General features: G+C 38.7%; 3 protein-coding genes across 4 annotated transcripts; 1 reads left to right on the plus strand and 2 right to left on the minus strand.

The window, feature by feature from the left end:
• The first annotated feature begins 1,574 nt into the window (after positions 1 to 1,574).
• zmp:0000000930 (telethonin) lies at positions 1,575 to 3,675 on the plus strand. The gene is made up of 2 exons (XM_059340200.1): positions 1,575 to 1,896; positions 3,001 to 3,675. Exons 1-2 carry the CDS (start codon positions 1,763 to 1,765, stop codon positions 3,353 to 3,355), a joined length of 489 nt encoding a protein of 162 aa, XP_059196183.1. The 5' UTR covers positions 1,575 to 1,762; the 3' UTR covers positions 3,356 to 3,675.
• A 999-nt stretch (positions 3,676 to 4,674) lies between these two features.
• On the minus strand, positions 4,675 to 7,368 carry LOC131976605 (coiled-coil domain-containing protein 127-like). The gene is made up of 3 exons (XM_059339710.1): positions 6,871 to 7,368; positions 6,059 to 6,174; positions 4,675 to 5,956 (listed from the first exon to the last, which is right to left on the minus strand). Exons 1-3 carry the CDS (start codon positions 7,016 to 7,018, stop codon positions 5,552 to 5,554), a joined length of 669 nt encoding a protein of 222 aa, XP_059195693.1. The 5' UTR covers positions 7,019 to 7,368; the 3' UTR covers positions 4,675 to 5,551.
• Positions 7,369 to 9,656: 2,288 nt separating this feature from the next.
• Positions 9,657 to 14,190, minus strand: LOC131976251 (coiled-coil domain-containing protein 127-like). Of its 2 annotated transcripts, none has more exons than XM_059339182.1 (4): positions 14,044 to 14,190; positions 13,283 to 13,423; positions 11,335 to 11,579; positions 9,657 to 11,233 (listed from the first exon to the last, which is right to left on the minus strand). In XM_059339182.1, exons 2-4 carry the CDS (start codon positions 13,410 to 13,412, stop codon positions 10,787 to 10,789), a joined length of 822 nt encoding a protein of 273 aa, XP_059195165.1. In that variant the 5' UTR covers positions 13,413 to 13,423; positions 14,044 to 14,190; the 3' UTR covers positions 9,657 to 10,786. The 2 variants fall into 2 exon arrangements, with proteins under 2 accessions (XP_059195165.1, XP_059195166.1); XM_059339183.1 differs by lacking the exon at positions 14,044 to 14,190 and adding an exon at positions 13,932 to 13,949.
• Positions 14,191 to 14,313: the final 123 nt, after the last annotated feature.

Genomic DNA, 14,313 nt, shown 5'->3' on the forward strand with positions numbered 1-14,313 from the left:
CTGATCTGTGTCGTACCATTCCAACCTTAAAAAAGGAAACTGCAAAACCTGTTTTTTGTGACACAAATGTATATTTGTCTTCATCAAAGACGGAGAAACCACAGTGAAGTGCTCATATCATGGATCATTTGATCCGAAGAGTGCTGTTAAATGTTAGCCTATGAATATAATAACCTAAATACTGTCACATCTGGAATGAAGTCCGACACCAATGTTGTTAAATCACTGCAGCTACATCTTAGCAACCGCAATCAGCTGTGTATGCTGTCTTGAACACACCCCATTCCTCCAGCAATAAATTACCAGAAATGATCGAAAAATGAAAAAGCCCAAAATGTCCCCAGTGATACACAGGGGTTAAGATTGACTGTAGAATATCACTGTCACAATAATGCTCCTGTTCATATTAAATAACAATCCTATCAAATATGATCATTCTTCATTAAATAACTTGGCTGTGGATTTGCCTGCTCATGATGGAAAGCTAACGTCACTTTGAAACTTAAAGAGATGCCTGTTTTTGTTTATGAATGTGCGTTTGTGTTGCCACAGCAACGCCTATTAGTCAGGATTCAGCATCAAACTGAAGTCATGTAATACTGGCTCTTGTGTTGCTGGAACAGGCTGTTTTTGCTGGAACAAGTCCAGCATACCTTCCACTGCCTCAGACCATCAAGCACCCTCTGCTTCAGTTTCACCCTCATGCTTTGATCACACTGGGGTGCCAGCGTCCTCCTGAAAAGACATTTAATTAAGGATTAAAGTCATATTCTATTTTCAGTGTCAGAATATTAGGTATCATTAAATAAGCTTCAGAGCTGATAAGTAACGAGAACATTCATTAAGTGAATACAATTTTAGAAACTTACTTTGTAGGTAGTTCAAGATTTAGAAGTCCCGCAAGGCTTTTTACCTGCCTACCAAACTTTTTTCACATCTATACAATAAATAATGAAATACAGATGACAGAAAGCCATTCATAAATGTACAGTGCCAATGGTGCCAGAGAACTTTTCTAAAATCCAGTCAGCCACAAACATGAATTCTGCAGTTTCTTAACATGATTTCAGCTTTGAGGCTGACGTGGCTTTGGATTAATGTGTTGGATTTTGATGTCAGGTAGTGATCTGATTGCTCTCAGCTGTTTCCTTCCTACGACATGTGGTCTATGTGAGACACATTCGAGGAGTTGGAGGATATATTTTTTGACCTGATGGGATGAACTCTAGATCCATGTCGTTGAGGAGATTAGTCTCATTTCACTTTTCTGTCAACACGCACTCATAGTACAGATGTAAACACATTTCCCCATCACAGGATCAAACCCACAGCATAATCAAGGAATGCAAATGTTCTCTTTTTATCTACAGGTCCATGATATATGAGAAATAAGTTCAGTAAATGAAATTAGTGGGGTTTTTATCTGGGTTCATGTGGCTGACTCGTGTCATGGGAAGAGCTTTTCAAATGAAAACCAACCTTCAGGATGCCTGGAGTGAGGACATTCACTACATTCACTACAAAGTGATACAGAGGACTAAAAATAGAAACAGGACTGGATATTTAAGACATTGCCAAACACACTCACATCTCAGACTACTGGAAACACACATTGATGATGACAGATTATTTGATCGCTTGCTGTATCTGTTTCTCTTGAGTTTTAAGTGAGACAGAAGTGAAAGGGGACGTTTGTCTCTGCACATGCTCGCTTTTCTATATAAATTACTACCATTTACACTTTTGGCTCAATCGCTCCACCATGCACTGTGTGAGCCGGGGAGGCTGCTACCTGGTGAACTCCTTCTGTGATCTTCAGGAGGAAAACCAGTGGAAGAAGGAGAGCTACGAAGCATGCTGGCTGAGCCTGGTCCTTGAAACCAGACCACAATACAAGTAGGTTGTTCTGATTTGACATTCTCCTTCATCCTAGATGGAAGGAACAGTTCACCCCAAAATCCTGTTTTTTTTTTTTTCGTAAGATCTTTGCCTTCTCTTGAGTATAATGGTCCTATATGGCACTCAGCTGTTGGTGCTCACAGTGCCCAAAAATGTATTGGAAAAATATATTTAAAATCTTTTTTTTTGCCGTACAGTTCCATTATGTTGGAGAGAAGGCAGACATATCTTCAGCCGATATCTCCAACACTTGACAAACTCACAACAAAACAATCAAGGCTAATAAATAGCTCTACTGGTACACAGAAAATATGTATTTTTAATATGGGGTGAACTGTTCTGCTGTATTTTGTATATAATGTTTATGAGAACTTTGTTACGTATTTGTAGGTTAATGTTGTGACAATAGCAGGAGAGTGCAGCCCATGTACTTGTTATGTTTTTACTACAAACACATGACATATTCAGAAGGAAAACCAGCTTTCAGAGTTTCAACAATGGGCAGTGAAGCAGTCTTTTTGAGTAATTCAGTGTGGATGTAGTCTCATTGTCTGTAAGCAATTTGAAATAATTTGAACGAGATTTGATGACATCATAGTATAATAGAAGCATCACTGGACAGGCCTACCAGGCACAAACCCAGGGGCTCAGGGGTCCTCACATACAAAAATGTCACTTAAAGAGAAATGTACCAACCAGGAAGACACTAAAAATGACCACAAAGCAACATAAAATGACACAAAAAGCAGATAACAAGACAGAAAACAACCTCAAATAGATGCAAAATTGGTGCAAAGAGAGACCTACAAAGATAAACAAAACAACTATGGAGAGGGGAAATACGACCACAAAGAAACACAAAATGACCACAAAGAGACACAAAGCAACATTCAATGACTTAAAATAGACACTTTTTTAGACACAAAACAACAAAAAGGGACTAAACAACTATAAAGTCTTGCTCCTATGTATAAGAGGTAGTAGGGCCTTTTGCATGTTTGTGCTATGGGGCCCTTTGTCTCTGCCCATGCACTGCACCACTCTACTGTAATACAGAGAGTGGATTAAAACAATGTATCTGGTGTGTGTTATGTGTTGCAGGCTGACTCTGTCAGAGACTGACAGCATTCGTAGAGAGAGTTACAAGCAGCAACAGGTGATCCACTTCATGGTGGAGAGGAGCCCCAGCCACACACTGAGGCTGGGCAGCAGCAGTGGAGGCATGGCAGAGCACCAGCTGCCCCTCTTCAACACCAGCAGGGACCTACGTCATGCCACAACCACCTTTGGGTGCACAGAACACGAGCGGCTAGGGACAATGAATGACGGCGTGGATAAACAGGGTGTGACTGCCATAACTCAGGACCTCTGCAAGCCAGCCCGAGTGAACTTCAGAGCCTCGGGTCTGATGTCGTCACCAAGGGAAACCTCTCAACGGGTGCAGAGGAGGGAGTGAAGCAAGACAGAAATATGACATAGCCTTTCTTATTGTAATTTACGCACCAGTATTAATAAATGAAAATGTATAACTATTTAAACTCCTCCTGAGGATACAGGATGCCTCGTGAATATTGTTTTGATTTAAGTAAAATATCTCAGCAGCTAAATATTTTTTTGTGTTATCCAAACACAAGTATTGTTCTTCTGAGGAGTGTTAAATTATTTTAGCAAGGGTTAACTGGATTTTCTCTTAATTCACTTACCAAATTATTATTTTTAAAAAGGACTTCTGACAAATCATCATAAATCATGTGTTATACTTGTACTGCAAAAAATAAAAAATAATGATACACTGTGTAAGTAATCACATTTTTAACAATGATAGACAGTGCATCATCATCGTCATTGATTTCCCTGCCCAATAAAGCTCCATGAAACAGAGTTGGGAAACTTTCCCACCAACACAGTTTTAACTACTGTCTTACATGGCAAGTTAATGAAACTGTTCTGTTCCAAAATATACAAAGAAATATATTCACATAAATGGACAATGTCATGTTTGGAGTTGGAACTGTAGGTGAGATGAGTGTAATGCTTCATTTGTTTCTGTGATTACCTTTGCATTAATTTTCTAAGATTTTAATTATTTTCTCTTCTGTGCTAATGAGTTAAAGCAAATGCTTTTGTAAGGAAAATGTTTCTAAGTTCTTTAAAATAAGTTTTGCCAGGTGATTATTTTTGGCAAGAACATTAAGTTTTGTGCTTAGTGTTTAATGATGTAATGCCCATTTTGACCACAAGATGCTGAAGTGCACGACTTCCTCATGTTCTAAATAAGACTGAAAGCACTGACGTTTTCTTCCACAGTTCATGGAAAAACTAAAATAACACATGAATGCTTTTAGTCCTGTTTAGAATATGAGGTAGTAAGGCACTTCAGCCTCTTGTGGCGGAAGTGAGTAGGACAACAACACACATGAAAAGGATCCTGACACAAATATTTTTCACCTGCCAGAACCTTTTTACCCACTTTTTTCCCAGATGAAAATAAGTGACGGAAGAATAATTCTGGGCAAACCTTCTTTTGCACCGGTTCTTAAGTCATCACACAGGAGAGAAAACAATTTAGATCAGACTTTCAAAATGGATCACAATAATCTTTTTATGCTCATCTGTCTCTCAGGTTCCATATAGCTTTTATATTAAATGATAATTCTTCAGTGACACAGACACATTGGCGGCATCCTGTGTGGTAAAACAACATCTCAAAGGGAACATGAGCTGATATTATACTTTAGTAAATTAAGCAGTATTCCTGAGGTTTTTATGAGAAAACAGGAACAGTCTGAAAATTGATTTCTTTAACCAGGAATTTATTAGGATTTCAGAGTGGTTAGAGTCAGTACATTTGAGTTTATGTCATCATATCCAGCACCTAATCACCAAGTTATGGTCCAAACAAGAATATAACAATAAAACAGCATAGATAGGCATGGTTAATTTAAAGAAATGCTACAGCTTTACTTATCATTTGTCACAGGGATGTAGTGTGAAGTTTAAGGGTGTTGTTTGACTATTTTGTTGCTGTATTGTGGTAAGGTGTTGCAGCACTGAGCACTACTTTGTGCTCTATTCACTTATTTAGATTCTCATGCACCTTCAGAGTCCCGTCGCCCCCGATAGATAAAAAGTTTCCTTAAAACCTGCATTAAAGACTAAAAATCTCAACCAGCAATGAGACACATTGTTCTCCTGGCTTTGGGCCATGTATTATAAATTACAACACATTTCATTTATGGAGGGATTGTCCATATTATGCACAGAAGTACTAGTAAAAACAAACAAGTCCCAAAGATATCATGATTAATATGTCCAACAATTGCCCAACAGATTAATGCATGGTGTCAACACATTTAAATATAATGTTAGAAATATATTGTTGCCGATGTGTTAATGATTCCTGGCTGTTATTTTTTTTCTTCAAAACAGTAGTTTTTATTGAAGTTATGGTATCAGTGTATTCCAGCATGCTCAAAACCTGGCAAATATGATGTTGATCATCATCTGGTTGAGGTTACCTCTTGTGTGTTTCCATAACATCCCTATCAAGTAAAGATAATTACACTGTGAAAAATACATGCACTTTCCATTCCTGATCCACATACTTTAAACATTATTCAAAATCAAATGACAAAACACTGGCTTGGGTTTGTCACTTTGTTTGAGACTGGATTTTCCCTCCAAATATGGCTTCTTCAGCTCTCTTGTATTTCTGGACGGTGACCTGCAGCTGCCAGTATTTCAGGTACACCCACATGAGGCTGCCATTCTTTTTCTTGTCTGTGTTAGCCAGGTCAGCACAGTGCGTATCTCTCTTAAAAATATCCTTCAGATCAGACTCTAGATCCAGTTCTGTCCCGATGGGGTCTTCGGCGACCTTAAGCAGCATTTTCTTCTCCATCTTCAGCCTCTGGTCTCGAGGCTGGATGTAAGAACAGTAGACATTCTGGCGCTCAACAAGCTGACTCTCTAGCTCCTTCAGAGTGGCGGTGGCTTGCTGGTACCAGCTGCCAGGCGTCAGCAGCCTTCGTTTCACTTCCTTTGTGACATCACGCTCCTTTAAAGTGGGAAGACAGTGTTTTGGTTTATACAGGAGAGGCTACAGGTTTTGAAGAAAAATAGCACAACAGCAGTAATGGATATCACATCCGATTATTACCTTCTCCAGCTCCAGCTCTAGTGCAGCCACTGCCATGCGCATCTCTGTCAGTGTCTCCTCATGCTGGGTTTTAATCTTCTGGATCTCCCTCTGAGAATACCTGTCCCAGATCCACCCTGAAGCCAAGGTGGGAGTTGAGACACTGTTAGACAATTTAGATGTATTGCAACAATCTAAGACTAGCACTTTTTTCTCAACCAAATAGATTTTCTGAACCTCTAACTGATTGCAGCAAAAGTCTTATAACACCTGCTTGTTTAAAAAATGTAAGAACTGAATTAAAAATGACCAACCATTCAAAAGATTGGTCTTTGGTTATGTGGTGGTATTTGTTTTTGTTTTTTAACTTAATGCTACACACATCCACTTAAGAAGTGTTCTTTTATCCAAATTGAATTAAAAATGTTGAGAAGTGTGTTGTTTAGTCCATATATAGTTTTTTGTCATATTGTTCAATCCACAAAAGTGGTAATTAATCATTTAGAAAAAGGAGGATCTGTTTTTCTATAATGCTTAGCTCCCTTGTCATTTAGCAAAGCCATATGAAAAGAGACACAGCTGTATATTGCACAGTTATACGAGACTGGGCACTTCATAGAGTTAGCAATTAACCAAATCAAATCAAATCAAAATCAAAAATACTTTATTTTTCCCCCAGGGGATAAACAAGCATAAAAAAACTCTTCACATTTCAGAGAGTTCACATTGAGCACATTATTCATTACCTATACATTCAATCAGTTAGAAACATTTGTTGTGGTTCTCCCATGTGCGTTACCTCACCACAGTCATTTCTGTTTCGTGTAACTTACGAAAGGCAGCCAGTCCCAGCATCGGGACCATAGACTGTAGAGCGTAGTTCCATTGGTTGCCATCAGCGGCCCCCGCCCCCCTTCCTCTGGGGTCTGGTTGGGGATCATTCAAGTTGTTCATGGAGGTGGCTCCTAAATTATAATACATGTTTACATTTTGTAACAGAGACTGAAGGGCGCTGCTGAAAGAACAGTGTCTTGTCAATCAAACGCCGAAACTGTAGTGATCACTTTATTTTATGTTTAGGTGTTAGTAGCTCATTGTTAGCAGCAGCACTTAAAAACAGTAGATATCTTGGCTATAAACATAACTGTTAACTTAATAGTGAAGTCTTGTATTGTCACACTGTTAAAATAATCGCCTAAGTCATTTTTTGTCAAAATTGTTTTTTTGCCTAAATCATCTCCTCATGACGCCGGCCACCTATGGTAAAATCGCCGATCACATCATGTGATTTTACCCCTTTCAGATAATGGCCTATGTCAAGTGTGTGACTTAAGCAGATTTATTATGCCTAAGTCAAAATAAAATGTGACTTAGGCAATTTTTTGAACATCTCTTGGTGACTTAAGCAAGATATGGTAACACTTTATTTTGAAGGTGTCTACATAAGAGTGACATGAGCGTGTCAGAAACATGACATGGGATGTGTCATGAACATTAATGACACTTTGAAGTAACATTAATGCTCATGATACTTGTCATGTCATGTTTCTGACAGGCTTGTGTGACTCTTATGTAGACACCTTCAAAATAAAGTGTTACCATATCTTGCTTAAGTCACAAAGGCATGTTAAAAAAATGCCCAAGTCATTTATTTCTCTTAAGTTACATAATTTACACACAGTGTTATTACTATGCCAATAGTCATCCTTTGTTACATCCTTTTTGAGTGAAATGATCAATAAATCTCATATGTTACACTTTTGGTCAAGTTTTTGTGTTTCCTGCAAAACTTGAAAAAGTTAGTTAGGCAATTATTTTAACAGGGTGGCGATGTGTAACTTACTAGAATGATATGGCTTTAAATCAACTTCTAGGCTATATAAAAATATTAACAAGTCTTTACAATGTATGTCATTGGAGAAATAGTTTTGCAACTAGGCACTAGACGTGGAAGTCCGTTTGCATTTAGCTTGTTAGCATTTAGAAAAATACTGCGACAGAAACGCACCAGACTGACATGACCAGGAAGTTTGACATCCCAGTTAACCACAAAGAAGGCTAAGAGCTAACAAGCTATGGGAAGTTTTTAGCTTACTGGCTCACGCTCCCCAGAGTATTTAATACAAACATATCACGGGACAGAACAGTCGTGTTTGTCCGACTACAACTCATTGTACGTCTGTTAAGTATATGATGCTGCGTCTCACCTTGAATGCACACCTGCTGTTCCTTGCTTCACTTCCTCCTGGGTGCAGAGGAGGGTGTGAAGCAAGACAGGTAAGGCATTTAACGTTCAGAACATATGACATAGCCTTTCTTATTGTAATTTACACACCGGTATTAATAAATGAAAATGTAAAACTATTTAAACTCCTCCTGAGGATACAGGATGCCTCGTGAATATTGTTTTGATTTAAGTAAAATATCTCAGCAGCTAAATACTTTTTGTGTTATCCAAACACAAGTATTGTTCTTCTGAGGAGTGTTAAATTATTTTAGCAAGGGTTAACTGGATTTTCTCTTAATTTACTTACCAAATTATTATTTTTTAAAAGGATTTCTGACAAATCATCATAAATCATGTGTTATACTTGTACTGCAAAAAATAAATAAATAATGATACACTGTGTAAGTAATCACATTCTTTACAATGATAGACTGTGCATCATCATCGTCATTGATTTCCCTAAAGCTCCATGAAACAGAGTTGGGAAACTTTCACACCAACTAGTTTTAACTACTGTCTTACATGGCAAGTTAATGAAACTGTTCTGTTCCAAAATATACAAAGAAATATATTCACATACATGGACAATGTTATGTTTGGAGTTGGAACTGAAGGTGAGATGAGTGTAATACTCCATTTGTTTCTGTGATTACCTTTGCATAAATGCTTTGATCCATTTTCAAAGATGTTAATTTTTTTTGCCCGTGCTAATGAGTTAGAGCAGATGCTTTTGTCAGGAAAATGTTTCTAAGTTCTTTAAAATAAGTTTTGCCAGGTGATTATATTTTTGGCAAGAACATTAAGTTTTGGGCTTAGTGTTTAATGATGTAATGCCCATATTGAGCACAAGATGCTGAAGTGCACAACTTCCTCATGTTCTAAATAAGACTGAAAGCACTGACGTTTTCTTCCACAGTTCAAAGAAAAACTAAAATAACACATGAATGCTTTTAGTCCTTCTTAGAACATGAGGACTTCGGCCTCTTGTGGCGGAAGTGAGTAGGACAACAACACACATGAAAAGGATCCTGACACAAATATTTTTCACCTGCCAGAACCTTTTTACCCACTTTTTTCCCAGATGAAAATAAGTGACGGGCAAACCAAATAATTTTGAGCAAACCGTCTTTTGCACCGGTTTTTGCATCACACAGGAGAGAAAACAATTTAGATCAGACTTTCAAAAATGGATCACAATAATCTTTTTATGCTCATCTGTCTCTCAGGTTCCATATAGCTTTTATATTAAATAATTATTCAGTGACACAGACACATTGGCAGCATCCTGTGTGGTCAAACAACATCTCAAAGGGAACATGAGCTGATATTATACTTTATTAAATTAAGCAGTATTCCTGAGGTTTTTATGAGAAAACAGGAACAGTCTGAAAATTGATTTCTTTGACCAGGAATTTATTAGGATTTCAGAGTGGTTAGAGTCAGTACATTTGAGTTTATGGCATCACATCCAGCACCTAATCACCAAGTTATGGTCCAAACAAGGATATAACATCAAAGATAGGCATGGTTCATTTAAAGAAATGCTACAGCTTTACTTATCATTTGTCACAGGGATGTAGTGTGAAGTTTAAGGGTGTTGTTTGACTATTTTGTTGCTGTATTGTGGTAAGGTGTTGCAGCACTGAGCACTACTTTGTGCTCTATTCACTTATTTAGATTCTCATGCACCTTCAGAGTCCCGTCGCGCCCTGATAGATAAAAAGTTCCCTTAAAACCTGCATTAAAGACTAAAAATCTCAACCAGCAATGAGACACATTGTTCTCCTGGCTTTGGGCCATGTATTATAAATGACAACACATTTCATTTATGGAGGGATTGTTCATATTATGCACAGAAGTACTAGTAAAAACAAACAAGTCCCAAAGATATCATGATTAATATGTCCAACAATTGCCCAACAGATTAATGCATGGTGTCAACACACTTAAAGATAATGTTAGAAATATATTGTTGCCAATGTGTTAATGATTCCAAGCTGTTTTTTTTTCTTCAAAATAGTAGTATTTATTGTCTTTTTTTTCTCAAGACACTTGAAGCAACAAATAGATGTGATATTACATCACTTTGGGAACAGTTAATGGAAGGACTACAATATATGCACCTTGCAGTAATTCATGGCACTGAGAGAATCAAAAGTTTTCCAAGGGGCTAAATGGAAAAAATATATCTCTATGTATTTTAACATCAGTTGTGCATCCAATATGGATATCACTTGAATGATCCAAGTGCATTTCTATCATTATCCCTTTTTTATGCAGTTAATTTAAAGCTAATGAGTCTTAATTTGGGAAGTTACGGTATCAGTGTATTCCAGCATGCTCAAAACCTGTCAAATATGATGTTTATCATCATCTGGTTGAGGTTACCTCTTGTGTGTTTCCATAACATCCCTATCAAGTAAAGATAATTACACTGTGAAAAATACATGCACTTTCCATTCCTGATCCACATACTTTAAACATTATTCAAAGTCAAATGACAAAACAGTGGCTTGGGTTTGTCACTTTGTTTGAGACTGGATTTTCCCTCCTAATATGGCTTCTTCAGCTCTCTTGTGTTTCTGGACGGTGACCTGCAGCTGCCAGTATTTCAGGTACACCCACATGAGGCTGCCATTCCTTCTCTTGTCCATGTTAAGCAGGTCAGCACAGTGCTTATCTCTCTTAAAAATATCCTTCAGATCAGACTCTAGATCCAGTTCTGTCCCGATGGGGTCTTTGACAACCTTAAGCAGCATGTTCTTCTCCATCTCCAGCCTCTGGTCTCGAGGCTGGATGAGGGAACAGTAGGCGTTCTGGCGCTCGACAAGCTGACCCTCTAGCTCCTTCAGAGTGGTGGTGGCTCGCTGGTACCAGATGTTCTCTTGTTCCAGAGCGCGATGCAGTACAGCGCCTGCAGCGCCAGATGTCAGCAGCCTTTGTTTCTCTTCCTCCAAGACCTCACGCTCCTTTAAGAGGTGAAGACAGTATTTGGTTTATACAGGAGAGGCTACAGGTTTTGAAGAAAAATAGAATAACAGCAGTAATGGATGTCAAGACCAAATATTACCTTGTGCAACTGTTTCCGTTCTTCCATAAGCTGGTGGCTCTGTGAGACCAGGGCCTGCTTGTACCCTTTGACCCTCTGTCTCTCCTTCTCCAGCTCCAGCTCTAATGTAGCCGCTGCCCTGCGCCTCTCTGTCAGTGTCTCCCGGTACCGTGCCTCCATCTCACTTTTTATTGTGGACACGTCTTTGTCATACTGGGTTTTAACCTTGTGGATCTCCCTTTGAGACTCCCTGGTCCAGATCCAACCTGAATGCATAGTGGCAGTTGAGACACTGTTTAGATAATTTAGATGTATTGCAACAATCATAAACTTTAAAACTTTTTTCTCAAAAAAACTCTGACTGATTGTAGCAAAAGTTTTGTAATGCCTGCTTGTGTCCACAATTTAAGAACTGAATTAAAAATGACCAGACATTAGATTAAAGAAAGATTAGTCTTTGTTTTGTTTTTTTTAACTTAATGCTATGCACATCCGCTTAAGATCTACAGTTCTTTTGTCCAAATGTAATTGTAAGTGGTGAAAAGTGTGTTATTTGGTTCATATATGTACAGTCATGGCCAAAAATATTGGCACCCTTGCACTTCGGTCAGATAATGCACCACTTTTCCCAGACAACTGTTGCAATTACAAATACTTTGGTATTCACACGTGATCAAGAAGTTTACAGCTCATGGCACTGTAGCTAACCTCCCTGGACTTGGACGGAAGAGAAAAATTGATGAAAGATTGCAACAAAGGATTGTTCCAATGGTGGATAAAGAACCTCGATCAACTCCCAAACAAATACAAGTTGACCTGCAGACACAGGGTACAACAGTGTCAGCTCGCACTATCCGTCGCCATCTGAATGAAATGGGATGCTATGTTAGGAAACCCCATCAGGAGGACCCCACTGCTGACACAGAGACATAAAAAAGCCAGACTGGAGTTTGCCAAAATTTACCTGAGGAAGCCAAAATCCTTCTGGGAGAACGTCCTGTGGACAAATGAGACCAAAGTCGAGCTTTTTGGTAAAGCACATCATTGTACTGTTTACAGAAAACGAAATGAGGCCTTCAAAGAAAAAATCACAGTCCTTACGGTCAAATAGGGTGAAGGTTCACAGATGTTTTGGGGTTGTTTTGCTGCTTCTGGCATTGGATGCCTTGACTGTGTGCATGGCATCATGAAATCTGAATACTACCAAAGAATTTTGGGGCGCAATGTAGGGCCCAGTGACAGAAAGCTGGTTCTCCGTCAGAGGTCATGGGTCTTCCAGCAGGACAATGACCCAAAGCACACTTCAAAAAGCACCCAGAAATGGTTTAAGCAGCAGTTGGCAAAAGAAGAGTCGTCCAAAATTCCAGTAGAGAGGTGTAAGACACATATTGATGGTTACAGGAAGCGGTTGATTCCAGTTATTTTTTCCAAAGGGTGTGCTATCAAATATTAAGTTGAGGGTGCCAATAATTTTGTCCAGTCCATTTTTGGAGTTCTGTGTGGAATGATCAGATATGGCTTTTTTTCTGCTTTTTTGTGTTGTTCCAATGCAAACAAAATAAACATGTGAATACCAAAGCATTTGTAATTGCAACAATTTTCTGGGAGAAATGGTGCATTATCTGACGTGAAGGGGTGCCAATATTTTGGCCATGACTGTATGTTGAGTCATATTGCTCAACCCGCAAAGGTGGTAATTAATCATTTAAAAAATGGAGGATATGATTTTCTATAATGGTGACCTCCCTTTGTCATTCAGCAATGCCATAAGAAAAGAGACATTCCCATTTAAGCTGTATATTACACAGTTATACAAGACTGGGCACTTCATAGAGTTAGCAAACAATAAAAAAAAACTCTTCACGAGCACATTGGTCATTTCCTATACAGTCAATCAGTTGGAAACATTTGTTGTGGTTCTCCCATGTGTGTTACCTCACCACAGTCATTTCTGTTTCGTGTAACTTACGAAAGGCAGCCAGTCCCAGCATCGGGACCAGCAGAGCGTAGTTCCATTGGTTGCCATCAGCGGCCCCCGCCCCCCTTCCTCTGGGGTCTGGTTGGATGTTCCATCTGGGGGGGTCATTCAAGTTGTTCATGGAGGCGGCTCCTAAATTATAATACATGTTTACATTTTGTAACAGAGACTGAAGGGCGCTGCTGGAAGAGCAGTGTCTTGTCAATCAAACGCTGACACTGCAGTAATCACTTTATTGCTGGGTGTAGCTCATTTTTAGCAGCAGCACTTATAAACAGTAGATATCTTAGCTATAAACATAACTGTTAACTTAATAGTGAAGTCTCGTATTTGAATACACAATGAAGGTGCGTTGAATGTGTAGCTTACTAGAATGGTATGGCTTTAAATCAATTTATAAGCTACATAATTACATTAACAAGTATTTGCAATGCATGCAATTGGAGAAATGGTTTTGCAACTAGGCACTAGACGTGGAAGTCCGTTTGCATTTAGCTTGTTAGCATTTAGAAAAATACTGCAACAGAAACACCAATAACGCATCAGACTGACATGACTAAGAAGTTTGACATCCCAGTTAACCACAAACAAGGCTAACTATAGCTAAGAGCTAACAGGCTAGCTGACATTTTTAGCTTACTGGCTTACGCTCCCCAGAGTATTTAATACAAACATATCACGGGACAGAACAGTCATGTTTGTCCGACTACAAGTCGGCGTACGTCTGTTAAGTATATGGTGCTGCGTCTCACCTTGAATGAAAAGTCTAGGTCACTTATACATTTGTTCCTGCACACCCTGGTTATACAATTTCACGTTTTAGCCAGCAGACCAACTATAACGATGGAGGGTATTTCGTGGGAAGTCACTTCTTTAAAGATCCCATTAAATGTTTAAAGTAAAGTATGTGTGTATTTATCTGGATGTACTGTAAAATACCAGCTCTAGTCTTGAGCTTAAACACATTAATAAATATTTTTAAAGGATAATAATTAGGATGTAAAATGCGCGACACCCCTGTT

Source organism: Centropristis striata, chromosome 8 (assembly GCF_030273125.1).
Source record: "Centropristis striata isolate RG_2023a ecotype Rhode Island chromosome 8, C.striata_1.0, whole genome shotgun sequence".
Lineage (NCBI taxonomy): Eukaryota > Metazoa > Chordata > Actinopteri > Perciformes > Serranidae > Centropristis > Centropristis striata.